The sequence below is a fragment of the Glandiceps talaboti genome, chromosome 12 (assembly GCF_964340395.1).
Source record: "Glandiceps talaboti chromosome 12, keGlaTala1.1, whole genome shotgun sequence".
In the NCBI taxonomy this organism is placed as follows: Eukaryota; Metazoa; Hemichordata; class Enteropneusta; family Spengelidae; genus Glandiceps; species Glandiceps talaboti.
Window position 1 is genome coordinate 463,558 of NC_135560.1, and position 20,852 is coordinate 484,409.

At 37.0% G+C, this 20,852-nt stretch overlaps 1 protein-coding gene across 1 annotated transcript in view; it reads right to left on the reverse strand.

The window, feature by feature from the left end:
- The window catches only part of LOC144443580 (recQ-like DNA helicase BLM), a 125,489-nt gene that overhangs the window by 53,559 nt on the left and 51,078 nt on the right, over positions 1-20,852 (reverse strand). The window contains exons 8-9 of the mRNA XM_078133118.1: positions 19,054-19,514; positions 2,106-2,290 (exon numbers count right to left, since the gene is read on the reverse strand). Of these exons, the coding sequence (XP_077989244.1) occupies positions 2,106-2,290; positions 19,054-19,514 (646 nt within the window). The remainder of the gene's footprint in view (positions 1-2,105; positions 2,291-19,053; positions 19,515-20,852) is intronic.

A 20,852-nucleotide genomic window follows, 5' to 3' on the forward strand; every position in this document is an offset into this window, starting at 1 on the left:
GGTGTGAAACTTTGGGTCAGCCGGATAATGAAAAACAGAAAAAAAATAGGGTGACCCCAATAAATTGAAGTACGTCAGACAACAATTTATTAGCATTTCATGATCATCTGATTTGTTACATTTTTACAGTTGAAGAAAGATCAGTACAGGCAATCACGAGTAAAAATACCCAATACCATAACGAACTTCAGGCTTCTTTACTTAGTTGAAGTTTTTGCTACACTGTGAACATTTTATTGTTACATATTCAAACAGTGTGAATCTCGTTGCATTCAGAATTGAATTTGAAACCATTTCCAAAATAAATGCGATTCTAACAATTACTGTATGATACAAACTCGAGACAATATAAACTCGTAGTTTATATACTTCCAGGTAGTTTGTATTTTACTGACAAATACTGTGTTGTAAATTAGAACAATGCTCATAAATGGATAATCGTAGGGCAACTCTTCTTCTTTCGACATATGGCACACTTCCTACTTTATTGGCCATTGAAAATATCATTGAAATTTTATGATAGTCAACGCCACGATCGTACAAACAGAGGCTACAGACGCGACACTAACAGAAGTTCTACAACGTACTAACATGTTATAAACTGTGCAGTCAAAGTTTAGAACAGTACGTCAGTCTGGACTTGCAGTCAGGATGAGTTTTAAAGATGTCAATTATCGTCACCGAAGATCAGAGAGAGGCGGTCGAGGGTTGTTTGCCCAATCTGACAATTTGATTGGGATTGGTCGTTGTGCAAGACACAGAGAATATCTGTACTCAATGTGTTAATAACTTGGTTTCAAGCAAAGAAGACGGCTAGAATTGACGTCAATGACAAATTTACTTTTTGTAATCGTGTACATGTATATGGCACACTATCGTGATTTTCAGCTATCGTGTTTATTTTGGAGATAAATGTAAGCATCATATTAGGATTAGTTCGTTTGTGTGAACTACATGTTGATTGACAGCTGCGTAAAGTTATCAGCGGCAAAGTTGGCATAACTTTTCTGATGTCTGACCGAAAGTAATTTCGAGAAATGTATCTCAGATTTCCATTCTTATTGAAGAAGAATGCAGTAATTACATACGGCATATATTCATAAAGACTTGGTCACACAGTACGGTAGGTAGATATGTCAATGGTCGGAACACGTGCATAACCGCAGTTTAGCAGGAGCTATCGCTAGGTTGTTACCACTTCCTTATTGTTAAGCAAAATTACCACAAATAAAAGGGCCTTTGCCATTTATATATGGGATTATATTAGCGCTATCAATGGGGATACTACTAGAACAATGGTGTTGCAGACGTTGTTAGCTGTATCGAGAACGATCGGAGCGACTTCATAGCCCGGGCTTCGTAGGCTATGGACTTGACTCAGCAGAACATAGCAGCAATAGAGTGTGCACAAATTGTAATTAATGTCACTAGTAGTGATACTACCTATGAATACTTAAATTTATCCCTAATATACGAATAATTGTCTTTATTGAAATTCAGTACACTAACGAAAACATCTTTCCCAGAGACATAGGCATCTATAATTCTTCTCTGAAAGTCTTTCAAGTGTGGGTATCCAAGTTTCTCCAATGCGTCTCGATATATTGACTCGCTTGGTGACTACACCATGTTCATTTTGATTGACAAGCTTTGTGACCTATGACCTAAATGTCAAATAGTCTACAATAAAAATGTCCTTACTGTTATCGCATGAGGGCGGCAAGGGACAACAGTCGCTCGGGCCTTCGGCCGTCAATATCAGTATGCGATTATAGTAGTGTTGCGCCGGATCGGAGTTTAGATAAGATGCAGGAAAAAGGGGCGTGAGCGCCAGCCGACAGTCAAGTTGCCTCTGTACCAAGTTTGAAAAGAATCGGTCCAGGCATCTCCAAGAAACGGCTCTGGACGGACGGACGGACAGATGGACGGACAGAATCCAATCCATAAGTCCCCGTCCCGGACTTTGTCCGGCGGGGACTAACAACTACCCACTAACTTTCCTATCAGCATGAAATAAAACATTTCTGAACTTAACTGTAACAACTACCCACATACTTTCTTATCAGCATGAAATAACACATTATTGAACTACAGTATCATCTTACCTTATTCAGACAATTATCACAGGCTGTTTCTTGGTTTTGATGACATAAAGATTTATCAAAGTCATTCTCACCAAGGTAGTGTAATAACTGAGCCCGTCTGCAGTCAGCATCATTTTCACAATATTGAACCATACGATACAGATTATCAAGGTGTACACCCTGGGCTTCAAAGTTATCACATTCACCTGTAACATTCAATAAAAATCAACTATATCAGATGTGAAATAGCTAACACAAATGACTTTGTGGCACAACTGAATATACAATGTACAAAATCTAACTCATTCATTAATAGTCAATGAACTAAGTTTTCAATATGAATGCAAATAGTGAGTAATCAAAAGACAAACTTTTATGCTATGATTGCTAGGTACATTTACACACATTATTTTTGAATGCTCACTCACTTGACTACCCCTCATTAATGTTATCTGTGCCTAAAGTATGTGTATGCATGTATCCATGATCATAATTCGTGTGTTATCTTTTATTAGATTCAGAGTGACAGTTTACTTTGTTAAGTCATTCAGAGTGACAGTTTACCTTCCTATGTCATTCAGAGTGAGTTTACTTTCCTATGTCATTCAGTTTACTTTGTTAAGTCATTCAGAGTGACAGTTTACATTCCTATGTCATTCAGAGTGACAGTTTACCTTCCTATGTCATTCAGAGTGACAGTTTACCTTCCTATGTCATTCAGAGTGACAGTTTACCTTCCTATGTCATTCAGAGTGACAGTTTACTTTAAGTCATTCAGAGTGACAGTTTACCTTCTTATGTCAGAGTGACAGTTTACATTCCAATGTCATTCAGAGTGAGTTTACCTTCCTATGTCATTCAGAGTGACAGTTTACTTTAAGTCATTCAGAGTGACAGTTTACCTTCCTATGTCATTCAGAGTGACAGTTTACCTTCCTATGTCATTCAGAGTGAGTTTACTTTCCTATGTCATTCAGTTTACTTTGTTAAGTCATTCAGAGTGACAGTTTACCTTCCTATGTCATTCAGAGTGAGTTTACTTTCCTATGTCATTCAGTTTACTTTGTTAAGTCATTCAGAGTGACAGTTTACCTTCCTATGTCATTCAGAGTGACGGTTTACTTTGTTAAGTCATTCAGAGTGACAGTTTACATTCCTGTCATTCAGAGTGACAGTTTACCTTCCTATGTCATTCAGAGTGACAGTTTACCTTCCTATGTCATTCAGAGTGACAGTTTACATTCCTATGTCATTCAGAGTGACAGTTTACCTTCTTATGTCATTCAGAGTGACAGTTGACCTTCCTATGTCATTCAGAGTGACAGTTTACCTTCCTATGTCATTCAGAGTGACAGTTTACCTTCCTATGTCATTCAGAGTGACAGTTTACCTTCCTATGTCATTCAGAGTGACAGTTTACTTTGTTAAGTCATTCAGAGTGACAGTTTACCTTCTTATGTCATTCAGAGTGACAGTTTACATTCCTATGTCATTCAGAGTGAGTTTACCTTCCTATGTCATTCAGAGTGACAGTTTACTTTAAGTCATTCAGAGTGACAGTTTACCTTCCTATGTCATTCAGAGTGACAGTTTACCTTCCTATGTCATTCAGAGTGACAGTTTACTTTAAGTCATTCAGAGTGACAGTTTACCTTCCTATGTCATTCAGAGTGACAGTTTACCTTCCTATGTCATTCAGAGTGAGTTTACTTTCCTATGTCATTCAGTTTACTTTGTTAAGTCATTCAGAGTGACAGTTTACCTTCCTATGTCATTCAGAGTGAGTTTACTTTCCTATGTCATTCAGTTTACTTTGTTAAGTCATTCAGAGTGACAGTTTACCTTCCTATGTCATTCAGAATGACAGTTTACTTTGTTAAGTCATTCAGAGTTACAGTTTACCTTCTTATGTCATCAGAGTGACAGTTTACATTCCTATGTCATTCAGAGTGACAGTTCACCTCCCTATGTCATTCAGACGACAGTTTACCTTCCTATGTCATTCAGAGTGACAGTTTACCTTCCTATGTCATTCAGAGTGACAGTTGACCTTCCTATGTCATCAGAGTGACAGTTTACATTCATATGTCATTCAGAGTGACAGTTTACCTTCCTATGTCATTCAGAGTGACAGTTTACCTTCCTATGTCATTCAGAGTGACAGTTTACCTTCCTATGTCATTCAGAGTGACAGTTTACCTTCCTATGTCATTCAGAGTGACAGTTTACCTTCCTATGTCATTCAGAGTGACAGTTTACCTTCCTATGTCATTCAGAGTGACAGTTTACCTTCCTATGTCATTCAGAGTGACAGTTTACCTTCCTATGTCATTCAGAGTGACAGTTGACCTTCCTATGTCATTCACAGTGACAGTTTACCTTCCTATGTCATTCAGAGTGACAGTTTACTATAGTGGCCCTGTGTGTCTAAACTTCACTTTTCTTGGAAGCACTTCCTGATACAAATATCTCGTTTTGAATTTCGGAATAACTGCATTACGTTAAATTTTGCTCAGTTTTGATCGTCAAACACGTGAAATTTCGTAACTACATGTCGTAGCATGGCCACTTTCTAAACCATGACGGCTTCACCATGTTACTATTTTGTTCAAAATATAGTCTGAAGCTTCAAATGCGCGATGAAAGGGTTAACCTACGTGATTTTACACATTGCCACATAAATTTAGGTAAAACATTAGTGTCTGCTTACATCTGTACGTACTCAAATAAGGAAATTTTGCCTGTTACAGAAGTCATACTGAAGTTGGCTGTTACAATGAACCCAAAATGTTTCTATGCTCCTCAATTTGTTATGTGTCATTGATCGCTACATAAATAATCTTTCCACACAGCTAGCTTGCTACAAATTACATGTAAAACGTTTTCTTTTAGTTAGTTACTAATAGTTAGTTAGTATTGTGGTGTCTTTCGTATATGATTGTCTGACGCATTGCTCATGTTGGCATCTGAAAATGGCTAAGTCTTTCGATTAAAAATAACTTTCAATATGTATTGGCACATTTGCGTATCAGATACATTGACTGATATCGCAGACAGACGGATATACAAAACTAGACTAAATTGTTACAGGTTTCTTTTGAAAATTGAAATACATAGCTCGGCTGATACTCGCATCGTACCCATTCAGTATAACTCGGAGGAGTACATGCACGTGAATATTGACTGTTTTCTGGAAATAGGACAAGTCTAGTCAATCATATAAAACAGCCTTAACCGACATTTTGTAAGAACACAGAAGGAAAATAATAGGAAAATCAAAGACATGATTTAAACCAACTCAAAATCGGAGATGCCAGATATTATGGAAGTATTCCGGAAGTACAAATTAAAGTGTATGTAAATAGGTTTCCAAAGTTTCCGACTTTTTGCCTGCAAATGACGTAGTTTTCATAGGTGATTAAAGATGTGTGTGACATTTTTGACAAAAGTACGATATTAATTACGAAAAACTGGGTTTTTTTTGGAAAAATTCCGGAAATTGCCGAAGTTGTTCATGTATTTCATGACATAACAACCATAAGGAATTTCAAATATGGTGGACTACATAACAAGCAATAGCGATTCTAGTGGAACCACGTTCCACTCTTTAGAAGTCAAAATTGACAATGACAATAATACATGCAGTACTAGTGATGACGAAGAAGATGTGGTAGTGGGGGATGCTTGTATTGTACCATATATGTATGAACCACTACCACAACCATGACTACAGCCAAATAACAATCCCCACCTGCAGATGGTCATTGATGATGTTATTGTCAATAGACTAAATAATACTGACTGGTAAGTTATGATAATAAAAAGTAGATATTTTAAATTAGCAGAGGAAGGAAAAAGTTGGGTCGAAATTTCAAAAGTAGTTGTCCCATTGAGATCATAACACCGTAACAGTAGTACTATTTAGTGGGGTTATATCGACTTACTGACTACCTGACTACACAGTGTGTGTACGTACGCTAACTGTGTTTGAATCGCCATTCATATATTTCATGTGAACGGCTATGTAATATTGAAGGTCTGATCGGTTGTCAATCTTTAAAGGATTTTGTGAAATCATCATTACCAGAAAAAATCAGAACAGTTCAGGAATGGCCAAATAATTTATTGACGATGAGCACTGTGCATACAATGCATTCCAGGGTAGCAGGGCGAGGTCTACCACTAGAGCACCCAGTACAGTTCCTCACGTGTGACTAGACATGCCCCGGAGAACACGCTAGTATACAGCCCGAGAAACCTCGGGTTCTGTTCTCACTCTCAGTCACCTTGCAAACAATGCATTAAATTTAGCATTTATAAATGACTGGTCTTCATTCACTGACAAGGAAGCCAAAGTCATACAACAAGGTCATGAATATATCTAAAAGGAAGTGCACTGCACTATAGTACTGTAGTACGTATGAACATGTTTCGTTTTTGTTATTCATCGGCGTAGCGATATGGGCCGGTACGTAGATGTTGCTATCACAAGTAAAAATCCCCATTATGTGGCACCAGCTCGTAATGTTATACTAGTATGTTCTTTGAAAGTGTAATTTATGTTTCTTGTCTGGTGAAATAACTTTCAATAAAGCATATTCTTAAATAACACCGAGATCTCGCAAAATGCGAGAGTTTCCGCTTGGGGGGCAAACGCTGAAAAGAAACCATTGTGTAACTTGTGTCACAGTATAGCATTGGTTGTCGCTCAGAGCGCCTACGTTCAGTATGGGTGGAAATGACCGCTGCAACTTTGTTTACAGCTTTTCAAAGCGACGTGGATTGACTTCAGTAACCTTCCAATGACTTGTCCTACATGTATGTATCATCTTGGAGTAATTATACTGTCTGTATAATTACTCCAAGGTATCATATACCATGACATCGATAAACACGAACAAGCGACCTATCGGTCAGAATAGCTCCACTGTTGTTTTTAATTTAATTTTTTATTTTGGTAACATGTAGAAGTGGTTCAGTTCTTCAGTTCTTCACTATGCAGTTTTGTTTTAGCGATGTAATAAAGTGGTTAGTGGTTTCATATGATGTCTCACTATAAAACACATTTTACACAGAAAGTTGGTAATGTATTGTACTCTTATACCATAGTCACCATTTTATTAAAAAAATCTACTGCTATGAAAAATGAGACAAAATCTCAGAAAAATAATGACTGGGAAATGCACACAAGAAAAAGAAAAAAAAGAGGATTTTGAGGTTGGCTATAAATAATTCCAGTGTCTTACAGATTTAACCCTGGAAATTTTTAATGATGAATGAAATAAACTAGGGATCTAAAATAATTTTGAGGCAATTCGAATTTCAATTTTCTAACAAATTTACCAAGTCAACAACATTCAACTTGTACTAGTTGTAGTAGACATAACATCGTCTGATATTTTAATTTATGGAGTTTCTTGTGACCGGCGCCTGTCAGCAGATTCGGCCAATTTTTTTTCATCATTCCATTGTATTTAAACCTTGTACTTGACATTTCGCAATATTTATAATTCTCAACAAATTACCTCAACATGCCTCACCTCGCTCGTACTCAAAGCAGTCCCGGTATGATCACTGACTAGTCGTGCTTGCATACAGAGTAATCCAGGACTTGATTCTGACAATTGTCCCTACTATTTGTTTAGAGTCAAGTCAGCAATATAGACTTGTGCACCGTCTGTCGTATGTAAGCAGGGCTAACCACTGGCATGACCAGAGAGAACCTTTTCGGATTTACATGTAAAACGGGGAAAGATACGAAAAACATAATGCATAAGTGCATAATAGAATAAGTGTGACATTCTAACTAGATAGTCTGGTGTTGATAGAATGAGTGTACTTGACATTTCGCAATATTTATAATTCTCAACAAAATACCTCAACATGCCTCACCTCGCTCGTACTCAAAGAAGTCCCGGTATTATCACTGACATGACCAGAGAGAACCTTTTCGGATTTACATGTCAAACGGGGAAAGATACGAAAAACATAATGCAAAATCTGAAGCCAAATTAAAGTTGTAATTATTTTAATTATTTTTACTTGCCAAATATTTGCATTTTGGAAATGGTAAGACACGTTCATGTCGTTTACATGTAAACTGTCGGCCAATATAAACAAAGTTTGGTCGATTCACACAGTCCGCAGTGAGACTGCTCTTGCATGACTTCAACCGCATGCCTTGGCATGCCTTCCTTACGCGAGTCAGTTGTCTTCATACTGGTTCACCGTCACTCCAAATTGCACAACAATTTTGAATTAATTGTTATCTGAAAACACCAAACTTTTATTGTGGGTCTGAAGTGTGATTTTAGTGAGTACCAAGAACGTTGCTGCTTGCTGCGGAAAATCGCCCGGTCAAACGAGGTCATCTTCAGCTTCCGGGTCAAATCAAGTCGTTTTCTACCGAAAATTTTTGAACGGACCCGTTACACAACGATCCTACTAAATTTACTTGCCATGGTTATTTAAAACACATAAAATCCACCTTTTTGTGATATTTGTAAAATTTTCCGGTTCGTATTAAGGAAACTATGAGCGAAAAACCGGGTCGAAATTTCAGGCCTCAAGTATGCGTCCCGAATTTGTCAGAAAATCGGTATTCCTAAATGTAATGCCAAAATTTGTTAGCTGGTACGAAAGAAGAGATGTCAGTTGAGGTTTAGGCGTTATAGTATCTAAAATGGGGGACTCTAGTGAATGTTACGGTGCGTTGAAAATACCCAAAAATAAGGCCCGTGAGCAGCCGTTCAAAGAGTAAACGGTCGCGATCTGAAGGAAAAATGCACATGATGCATGCAAATGAGGGTGTTGCAGACTGGCTGATTATGTGCAGAATTTGGATTTGAAGTTTACAACCCTGTTTCGAACAAACACATGTCATTTGGGTGCACAATGTGTAGAATTATGACTATAGCACATATTACATTGCTTGTTTGACGTCAATAGTGTCTTTTGAAAAGTGGCAGTTTACTTAAAGTCTCGTGGACTGTTTTCCAATATGGCGTCGGCCATAATGCTCATTAACATATTCATTTTTTCTTTAAATTACAAAAAAAAATCATCAAAAATAGAAAAGAAGATGTGCTGACTTGAAATTAACAAATCTGAGTAAGCTACCCTCTGCGCATCAACACACCAGATATCAAAGCAATCTGACAAGATTGAGGAGATGATGAAAATATCATTTTTGAAAAAAAAAATCATAAAAAATTGAAAATGGCACAGATCAACTTGGCATGAACAAATCTGAATAGCCTCCCCCCCAGGGAACATGCACACCAAATATCGAAGTATTCTGACTGTTACTTTTGGAGAAGATGACGAAAATAAAAAAAGTTGACGGACACCTATGATTCACTTATACTCTATACTCTATACCCACCTATACCTAAAGCTACGCTTTCAGCTTTCGCTGACAGCGGAGCTAAAAACTCGAATTGCAATTCAAATTGTAAAACGTTTTACTGTCTCTGCAAAACATAGTTTCAACTGGAAATTGTATTTACCAGTTCTCATGCTTTTTAGCCTTCAAGTTGTTTCTGTGGAGTCGTTTTTAATCACGTTTCCGTAATTTATGCATGTTGATATTGACTGTCACACCAAGACAGTGATGAACACATTGGCGGCGGCCGTGGCTTTCACATGTTTCAACTATCACGTGAAAACATCTACAAATCTGTTTTGAATTACTAAACTATTGCTGAATAATTATTTCAGGTGATCGAACTTTTGATTTACACATTAACAGAAGGATTGAATCAACATCAGTCGATCGTTCAACTTGCTGTGAGTGCTGAAATAAAAATTAGCAATACCACCATCTATGACACTTTAGTTTAGAGGCCACATCAAACATGTGACATCTTGTGTCGTGTTGTTCACCGACACTACTTACGTGACACTAAATAAAATGTTACTAAAATGAACAAAATGGTACATTCTAATTCCCAATTATTGAATTCTAATCGAAATGAAAGTGATGTGCAATATTTTCGTACCCTTTGAACTTGCAGAGATCAGGTCAGAAAGGGCTTCACTAGCTGACAACACATGGCGCAATGTAATAACATGTGGTCTCAATGTGGGCAAGTCCACTACTCCTGAATGGGTGGGCCGTGACAAAGTCTTGGAACAGTCCGTTTTTACGTGTACATGGTGCGTGACTAACGAAGCCCAAGTGAAATCCAAATCTATCCAGAGATGATATGATTTTTTTTTTGACGTATTTCAAATCATGAATACATATACCAATCAACATTAGAAATACATGTAATTTTGAAGTTGTGTTTTGGATGTTGATATCGATTTTTTAACATTCGTTTTTTGAAACTCATTGAAAATCAAAATATGAACAATGTTTCACTTTCTTGAGCTGTTAGGGGGCACATTTTATCACTACATTATTGCACCATTTGTGCCACTAGGTTTGAATCAAAGAGAGATCACATGGAAGTGAACAAAACAATGTCTTCGTTAATATCCCTTCGATCATCAGGCACATGATGTGGCACAATAAATCGATTGAAAGCCGTCCAGGTTGAGAGGTAATCACACCTAGGGTATGATAAATGAGGTCAGAATACTGGTTTAATAATATTTTTCATAAGTTTTCTATCTTCAAAAAGTTCTAAGCTTGTGAAAATAGCGTCCTCCTGCTACAAGACCTGTCCGATTTCACCGTAACATATTTTCTTCAATAAGTGGATGTCGTGTCGAGCATTTAACCAGCTGACACAGTGTCACTTTCAATTCGAAAACCTCCCCGTGGATGCGAATTTGTATTGCCATCTTCGCTGCTCAGCCTTATGGAGTATAACACCACAAACAGATATGTGCGATTTCGGATAAGAACTGAATACTAATTACTAGATAACGAATGATTTGACCAATGGGTGAATGTATTGTAATAAAATTTGATCTTTCTCTACACTGTGTCAAGTCTATTACTATGTGTTCCAAGCTTGTGGTACTAACAGCCTTAACAGGTCAATCCAGCAACACGACAACCTTGTTTTCGTTAACAGTTACACAAACATAATGTTTATAGGTCGATTCAGCCATAAATGATGTGCTGCACTGTACAACATTTTACCCACAACTCTCTCTGATTTGTAGTGTTGGACATCATCACCTTTAAGTCAGACAATGTATAGTGTTTTGTAAAAACATTTTTACCATGTGGCAAGCGTAGAATTGCAACTGATGAGTTTCTGAATACCCATTTTCATCGGTTCTGGTATCAGTGATTTATTGTAGAAGGAGTAGCAATTTTAGGAATTTGTCAGCAGATTTTCTTGAAAGACATGCAGAATATTTGCGACGAAACTAAGGAAAATATATGCACCTGTTATGACTTTGCCAAAGATATAGATTTATTTGAATAGGTATGACAAAAGAAATTTACATACTAAAACTCATCATACACACTGACTACCCAAGTTATTGACACTTTGACAGTGAAAAGTGTTTTATTCACAGCACATGCTTAATTTAGTTGTTACTTCATTTTCATACAAAATTTAGAACTTTATTTTTGATTCCCAAGCGTTCTTTTGCTACATATTAATTAAACTTAATTACTATGCTTAAAATGTTGAAAAGTATGGATTATTGAAAAAGTTATAAAATAAGGAACCTCCAAGCATACCAATCAGATAGAGTTGTGGGTAAGATATTGTACAGTGTGCTGGAAAGGGTTGGTTTTTTTGTGTGCTGATTAGGTATGAGAAAATGTATTTTTTCAAGGTTGGAATAGGAATGTTTGAATTTTCGTCTGGGTCACACAACACAAAACTATTTAAATGAATAACACTGTCGGAATGACATCGCAAAAATGATTAAATTTCATTTTTGAAAAATAACACTGACAATAACCCAATATCTAAAAATAATTCTTGTCTAATAAAACCACCACTCTATGGATGGATGGATAGATGATGGATATGGATGGATGGATGGTGTCAGTCAGTCAATATGTGCCTGAAATAAGGTCCCGCTCCAGACATGGATTAAAAATTAAATTTATTTGTACATTGAGGACGTCCAACAGGATATGTTCATATTCGGACGGTATCTGCATACTTGTTGTTTTCTCTTTCCTTTGATCTTTGCTTTCATATTATTTTAAATAAACATGGCGCCAAACTGCAAACTTCAAAGAAACTTCAGATGGTATGAGTAAAAGGTGCCCCCTAACTTTCCAGTAAACGTTGAAACGTGAAACGTTGTTAGTGGTTTGATTTTGATTGCGCTTCAAAAATCGAACGTTCGCATTTCGATATCAACACCCTGAACACTAAATTCCAAAGTAACGTAATTTCAAATGTTGATTTCTTATACACTTATTCATTGTTTGAAATCACGTAAAAAACAAATAACATCATTGATTTCCTGGAAGAGCTTTGCTACCGCATGTCTACATAATAGTATAATAGTAGTAGTAGTAGTAGTAGTAGTAGTAGTAGTTGTTGTTGTTGTTTTTACAGTGAAAGAATGTGATGCTAGTTTACATGTTGATAAGTATAGGTGGCGTAAGGTCACGCACCATACATGTGCTCCAAAATCGATATCTACGGTTTTAAATTTAAGTTGTTAAGTCTATCTATGATTTGCTTCTTTTAAGAAAATATACGAAAGTAAGATTTTCCACGGCTACTTCAGTATTGAATGCTAAGTTCTCCCTCTGTCTCTTCCCTTTAGTTTAATAGTTCAGATGTTGCAAGTGTTGTCACAGTACAATCTTTGACCTTTCAAAATCTTAGCGAAGTCGTTTATATAAAGCAGAAAGTTTGGCAGATAACTGTCCTTGAAAATGTATACTCGCTTTATTTCATTTTCTTTTGATTTTAATTATCATCCATACAGAGACACAAAGTGGTTTTATTTTCTTTCAAAAAATGACCTGTGAAACCCTACCATGGTGCCGTATTGTCTTCGACTATGATTTTTGTTTTTGTACAAAAAAAAATCTGAACATGTTGAAGAGAACTAGGGCTAGACATGTGTTACAGTGAGTTTTTTGACGTGGGAGCATGACGTGTTGAGTGCACTGTGCTGTGTCCATATGAACCAGTGCAGTAATTTTCCAGGTAGACACAACAACAACGAAAATTGCAACATTAGTGTTGCCTTTTTCGCGTTCATTGCGACAGGGTACATTATGTATCAAAATAAAAACAATCAACTCGCACTACTATGGCGGAAAGCAAAACATACAGTCAGACTGTGCATGTTTTTTCCAAAAAAATTATCATCATGCTGAAGGTATTTTATGAAGTTAACTTGCTTTTTATTAGTTTAAACACCATTTTCAAAGCATTTTATAAGTTTTCCAATGTGGGGAACCCTGGTCACATTTACCGGCTCACCGGCCTTAAAAAACCCACTGATTCATTGTACATCACTCCCTTGCCAGGTGGATTACTTAGCCATATGGTTATTTTAGTACAACATGCATCTCTCTCTCCGTGTATGTCGGCAAAGTTTACGACTGTCATTTTTTCTAGGCCAGAAAAATAGCGTTGCCTCTCTTGATTCCATTTTTGTAAGAATTAAAAATCCTTATGGCAATTAAGTTGACGCACGTAAAACAAAATGAACTCTTACCCCTCCCCCCTAAACGAAGGGGTACAGCCCCTTATGCCTTCATGCAGGCAAATTCGCTCAATCAAATAATCTTTTCTTCCAGATTTTGGTAGGCCATGGTCTTTTAAATAGCTTTCTGATGCTTTCCATCTTTTGAGAGTTTTATATGTTACCCTGGGTTTTGATCGTTCGTCAGACACTATACTATCGCCCATTGTTGATCAACTAATGCAAAGTGTATGCCCCCCCAAGCAGTTGATCACACGCAACTCTCGCATTGTGCGAGATCTCGGCCACCATTTAAGAATATGGTCTATTCAATTCAACATTAGGACTCGTAATCACAGCCAACAAAAGAAATGTCATCTAAGCAAGTATCGTAATATGTAGTACACTAGGACGCAACATCTTATCATTCATGATCGTTTTTCGTGAGTTTGAGAGTTGTGCAGTACTAAGACATCATTGAAAACATTTGGAAACTTATTCTCTGTATGTTGAAAAGAAGCAAGCTGATTAGAACTTCCAAATTTTTAGTGAGAAAATCAGTGTAGACTCAATTGTTGACGTCCCCTTACAACGCAACGTTCAGGCATGGTTAAAAAAACATGGATGCCGCGATCGAGTTCTGGCAGAGACACAATTTTCTGAAGACTCACAAAGCAAAACGCTCATCGCAGAAAAAAAATCAATTTTTCATTATTAATATTGTACTTTTGTCAAAAATGTCATACAAATCTTTAATCACCTACGAAAACTACGTCATTTGCAGGCAAAAACTCAGAAACTTTGGAAACCTATTTACATACACTTTAAAGCAAGCTCAGATCGCCGTGCGTTGCCATGAATGCTACGTGCATACGCTACTTGTTAAGTTTGTTTTGAACTGAGATTTCCTGATTTAGTCAAAACACAGCCCAATATGTAAACCACGATAAAAAAAATTGTCATCTATCAAACGATTTTGATGTGTTCAAATGTCTGTAATGATCGATCGACAGACCGAAAGCCTTACATGTGTATGTAATGATTTCGACACCGAGTATGCACTGACGATCTGTGCCGCACTGGAAGGTTGTGAAACTAGACAGTTACTAATTCATAGGATTTTGGAGTACGTGATTGAAATGTGTCAGCTTGCATTTGACCATGACCAAAGTATCAACAGTTTTCAAAGTACAAGAATCAGATATGAGGACGTGAGCAGTAAATCTTGAGACGGTACGAAACTTGGTCATCAGTGAATTTCTGAAAAGTATGGGCAAATGTCGGTATTCTCTGAGAGGTTTTACTCGTTTGTTCATAATGCATTATATAGATATTTTTGACGTTATTAACGTTGCGACGTCTCTATTGGAAGAGAAAGAAAGTTAGGCCTGGGATACCCACATCTTTTTCTTTCCTTTGTGGAGATATCTCCCCTTTTACTCAATATGGTTACAGTGCTAGTGATCTGTGTGTGATCTAAGCACACGCGAATTTGACACCGCATATATTTTGCATAATCCTCTGGCAATCGTCTTAGTTGTATGGATATATCGTGAGTTTATAGTGATAAAATAGGGCTTTTTTTAGGCCTTTCAGTACCTGTGCATTTGTTTACTTCTTTTTCTCATGATTTTTCGGGAATTGCAAAACTCAAACCCAGTTCAATTTTCGCTGGTTGAAAGAAGAATATTTATTATGGCAAAAGAGCACATAATCTCAAAAATGGTCAAAATAACGATTTTTTGTGCAACTCCACCTTCAAAAGGGTCTCTATCTGTTAAATATGACCACCATTTTGCTGTTATTTTGGAGTTGTGAAATGAAATGATGTGTATATGCAGATTATAGCATCTGACATTTGTACAAGGTTTGGTTGAAATCAGTCTATGCATATCAGCGATAACATACATACTTTGACAACAATATGGCTATTTGACCTTGAAGATGGAAGTCAAAAGTGAATGTGCCATTAAAATGCTCATGATTGATAACATGGGTGAAGACACTTGAAAGAGGTCTCTATCTGTTAAACTTCAAGAGTTATTGGGCAAAGTGTGATTATTTACGACAAATATGGCTGCCATTTCGCTGTTGTCGCAAGGGTTGTAAAACCAAGTGACGTGCATATGCTATCTATAACATCTGACATTTGTACCAGGTTTGGTTAAAATTGGCACATGCATATTGGAGATACAGTTGGATATGGATGGACAAAAGGACTGACGGACAGACGAATGGAGCCCAACGTAGTAGGTACTAAAAATCTGGTTAATAAATGTTTCTTCACTAACATCATTTTCATCGAAATTTAGCAATTAAGTTACAGTAGAAAGAAAGGACAAGTCAAAGAATGACTTGATTCCCTTTACTACTCATATCACCGTACAATTTGAATTAGTACATCGCGTCATATTTCCATGATCGTGTATACCTCAGACCACTACAGTGGTCTCTATAGTGGTCTGAGTGTTCACTAACACTTTAAAGACTAGTGTACAAAATGCTCATGAGCAGCTTGATGCGTGTGGGAAGAAAAAGAGATCAGTAAGCAGTATATATGTGAAATTTGTACTTGACATTCACAAAACGAAATACCCACTTTCGCTTATATTATTAGTAACAAGTCATTGAAAATGACAAAGTCCCCGCTATGATTGGGTTTTAAGGAACTGGCAGTTTATGTTGTCATTTTCAAACCTGGTTAATGTTGTTTGGCCTCATATGGTTGTTTTTGATATCACTACACTGTTCAAGTATGTCTGAGTTATGGCTTTGGACAGGGAAAATTCGCAAACAAAATGGCTGCCAGGCAGCCATATCGGATTGTATCACGATGAAAATGGATATGCACATGTATGTCATAGAACACTGTCCTAATACCAACTTTGAATGAGATCTGTTCAAGCATGTCTGAGTTATGGCTTTGGACATGGAAAATTCGCAAACAAAATGGCTGCTAGGCGGCCATATTGGATCGTATCATAAAACAAATTGACGTGCATATGTATGCCATAGTATGTTGCCCCTGTACCAAGTTTGAAAAAAATCAGTCCAGGCATCTCCAAGAAACAGCGATGGACGGACGGACGGACGGACGGACAGAACCCAATCCATAAGTCCCTGTCCAGACTTTGTCCGGCGGGGACTAAGAATTGTCATCAGGGTGGGTTTTTTTTGTTAATATAGGCCGGCCAGTTTTCCCTCCAAAATTAATCGAGCACACATTGAGGTTTACCTCTGCAGAGTGGATAAGTATTCTATATCTGCAGCTCATTTTGTCAGATGACTTCAAATTGTCATAGCAAGTGCTTTGATAGCAAAAGTTATACCACGGGTCATACTTCCATGAAATAACATAGCCACTATTGAGAATTCGAATTCGCTAGCGCTCTAGCCAGGGTCTATTATAATAGTGAGTAACGAACAATGAAAAACAATATAGGTACCAGCTGTATTGAGTGCTAAAACCTCGAAGTCACCGCTTAAATTCACAGTTCATAGATAGAAAACAATACATTACGTCCTTTTTTATTTGAGAATGTCTTAAATGTCCAAACAGCTTTCCACAATGATTTCGTTTTCTTTTTCGGACCTTGTTGAAAACTCGAGTGATCATTGCCTTCACTCGGAACAAATACAAATGTCACAAAATGGTGGAAATAGAGGTAAATAAGTCATTTTATAGCCGATTTCACCACATCAGATTTTAATCAGATTGGTTGAAAACCTACCATCTTTGGTTTACCCACAGGCAAGGAAGACACTATGGTTTACACAGGGGTAATTCAAGCATGAAAGTATTCATTTCCATTTTTTTAAACTACAGGAGACTACCGGTATATAGTGACGTCAAGTGGCTGTTGTCTGAATTGACGTCAACGTCGCGACACTCACAGGATATACGTAACGTCTACACAATGCATATACTAATGTTGTGTAGCTGTACGAACAATATACGACAACATATACTTAGACTGTACACTGTCATTGTAAACGTCAATATACGTAGTTGTATATCTACATACATTAGTCATTGTATGTGTGTATTTCAACGTCGTCAAAGAGTATTTTCCAAACATACGCGAAATGTAGATTTTTGTAAACTGACGTATATCAGCGATTTTGCACTGTAATAAACAAAGGCGTGATATCATATGTTTGAAATTTGCTAAATCCTTAAATAAATCTAAAGACTTTCACAACTGTCTTCCAAATCAAAGAGGAGAGGAAAATGGTCGAGATTTGAGTAATTCAAATATACTGTCAGTTCCAAGGGTGTGTACTCAAAGGTACGCTAAAAGTGCAATCCCATACATGATTAAATTATGAAATGAGGATCAGAGCTATGTATAAATTGGATTTAATTGCTTTAATCTTTTTAAATTTATCACTAAGTCCTTTTTGTAAAGAATTTTAAACTGTCTTGTGTGTTTTACACTTATAGTCATTTCATAGAATACTTTTTGTTGTTGTTGCCAATTGTAAGTTTTATCAATTTTATGTATCAATTCTATTTCCCATTTTAAAATGATCTGCAATTGTAATATTGTCACAATTCAGGCAGTAGGCTGCTATGTACAATATAAATAAACCATAAATAATAATAACATGTAAAACAAATTTCAATTATTGACAATATAAACATCAAAACAGCAATTGCACAACCCGGAAATGCAACTGCACCAAGTATGTCATCAGTGGTCCGTATCGTATGTCGAACTTTCAAATAGTATAACAATTTCTTAGTACAGTGATGCCTTGATACTCATTACAATGTTACAATAATCGTGTTATCATACCTACTGTTACAATATTGCAATGCATGGCTATGTTATGTCGCCAAGATAACGACTGCAGTATGGTAGCAATATACATATATGCAAGATCAAAACAAACATGGCAGCACCCAGTGAACTGTATACGCACGTTCTGTGGGTGAAGTATATCATGGAACAATCGTTGACTGTCTGGGTTAGCAATAATTTTGATTCACTAGCTTGACATTTAGAAGTGTTCTGAATCATGTGAATGGGTGGCTAGTCCACAGACAGAAATGTCAATCAATTGCGCTCATTTTCCAGGAATTTCCAGGAGTCGGGAGCATTTTTCCAGGGTTTTCCAGATTTTTTTTAAATTCCAGGGTTTTCCAGGACCGTGCGAACCCTGCACTATGACGTCACAAAATGGCATGGTCTAGGTGGGACGGAAATACCTGAAAACTCTCAAAGTAAATCCGAAGGGAACTGACTGAAAAAAGGTCATTTTAACTGAAGGTGTTTCCAGATGCTTTTTTTAAAGTTTCAAAACCAGAATACGTTTCACAAACATGTTGTCTAGCAAAATAACAACAGTGAATGTGAGTATTTTGAATCACCTTTAAATCTGGAGTACTTACGTTGCATAAGTTTCCTAAGGCGTGTCATGTCTTGATAGGAATAGAACAGAATACAATCTGCTATGTTTCCATCTCTTCCAGCCCTACCAGATTCTTGATAGTATCCTTCTATGGATTTAGGTAAAGAGTGATGTAGTACAAATCTGACATCAGGTTTATCAATACCCATACCAAAGGCTATTGTTGCGCACACCACCTTATACTCATCTCGTACCCAGGCTTGCTGTATGTAAGTTCTATTTTTAGCATCAAGGCCTGCATGATATGCTTTAGCACTGATTCCACCACTTGTCAATTCTGCTGCAACTTTATCACATTCATTCCTTGACAGACAGTATATAATGCCAGATTCTCCAGTAAATCGCTCCTTTATGATGTCAATGCATTCTTGTGTTACACGACTTGGTTTCTTCGGATACACTGAATATTTCAGGTTACTTCGGTTGAAGCTTTGAATAAACCTGTATACACAGAGATAGAAATAGGAGTCGGGATCAATAATAATACTAACCATGTTTTTTTTGACACAATTTGCAAAAAAAAGTAAATTCTTGTTAACCATTGAGATAAGGCTGATAAATGATTTATATCTAATTCTATTCCATATACCGGTAGTCAATGAAAATGCCATTAATTTGATTATCATAAATAAATCTGTTGATAAAAACCATAAATACTATTATACCTAAAGTTCCATTCAGAGATATAGAAATTATGACAGATATTGTTAAGATGAAACAGTAATAGAAATTCAATGCTAAATTTAGGGATTAGGTATGTACACCATGTAATGTCAATGTAGCATGCAATAAACCATCTTTCGTCTCACAGCAGATCTCATGAGATTCTGTGAGACCCCATTGCGTGCATAGCAACCATGTTTGGGTGGGTCAAGCTGATGTGTCAAATGCAATTGTTCTGAACGTCATCGTACTTTAACGGTATAGTTAAAGCGGGCGACCTGGAACTAGTGTTTTACTAAGGGTTCTTACTTTCTATCCACTTCCGGTTTACAACTCTATAGGGGGTCTCCACGCAGTTTTCTTCCGGGTTTCCCAGCATGCATTGCGGCAAACGCGAGTCGTGTGGGACCCCCTACCTCCGTTGCTATTTGCGTAAGCTAAAAACTTTTGATAGCTGACAATATCGTGTTGGAGGTGGTACTGTACTAAAAGTTGTGGAGTTGAGGGGTCGTGTTTAAATGCTGAGTCCAAAGGTTACGTGTTTACGCATTCAAATTTCAATGATTCATATTTTGGTTGCTTTGATCGTAACACAAATTTGAAAACGCGAAAATTGTTTTTAACGGATAGCAAAATATTTCATCATGTGGGACACATTACTCAGTTTTTGACAGTATTAGGTAAATTGACTGCAAACTAAATTGCAAGTCAAAACTACATGTACGGAAATTACGGTACTTCCGGTGACCTTGCACTGTACAAGTACGCGATTTCTTGTGTTCAAGATCGTTCAATGATTTTCTATCCACACCCCTTGAAAGTATGAACGGCTAAAGCTCTTTGATGATGAATATTAAACTTGTCCTATTTACGAAATCCATCTGTATTTACCAAAAACAATCGGCATAGACTCGCCAACATACAATCACACGACATGTGCTTCCACGTGTAAGCTTACTCATCCCGGCCGATCGGGTCGGTTCTTCGGGTACAGCATCTTGCTCCGAAGTCGACCGTACTTGACTACTACTACGTGGTAGCGATATACCAATCGAGTCTAGTTTTTGTCTAGTGACAAATTTGTTTGTCAATGACGTCTGTCGACATCAATATTAT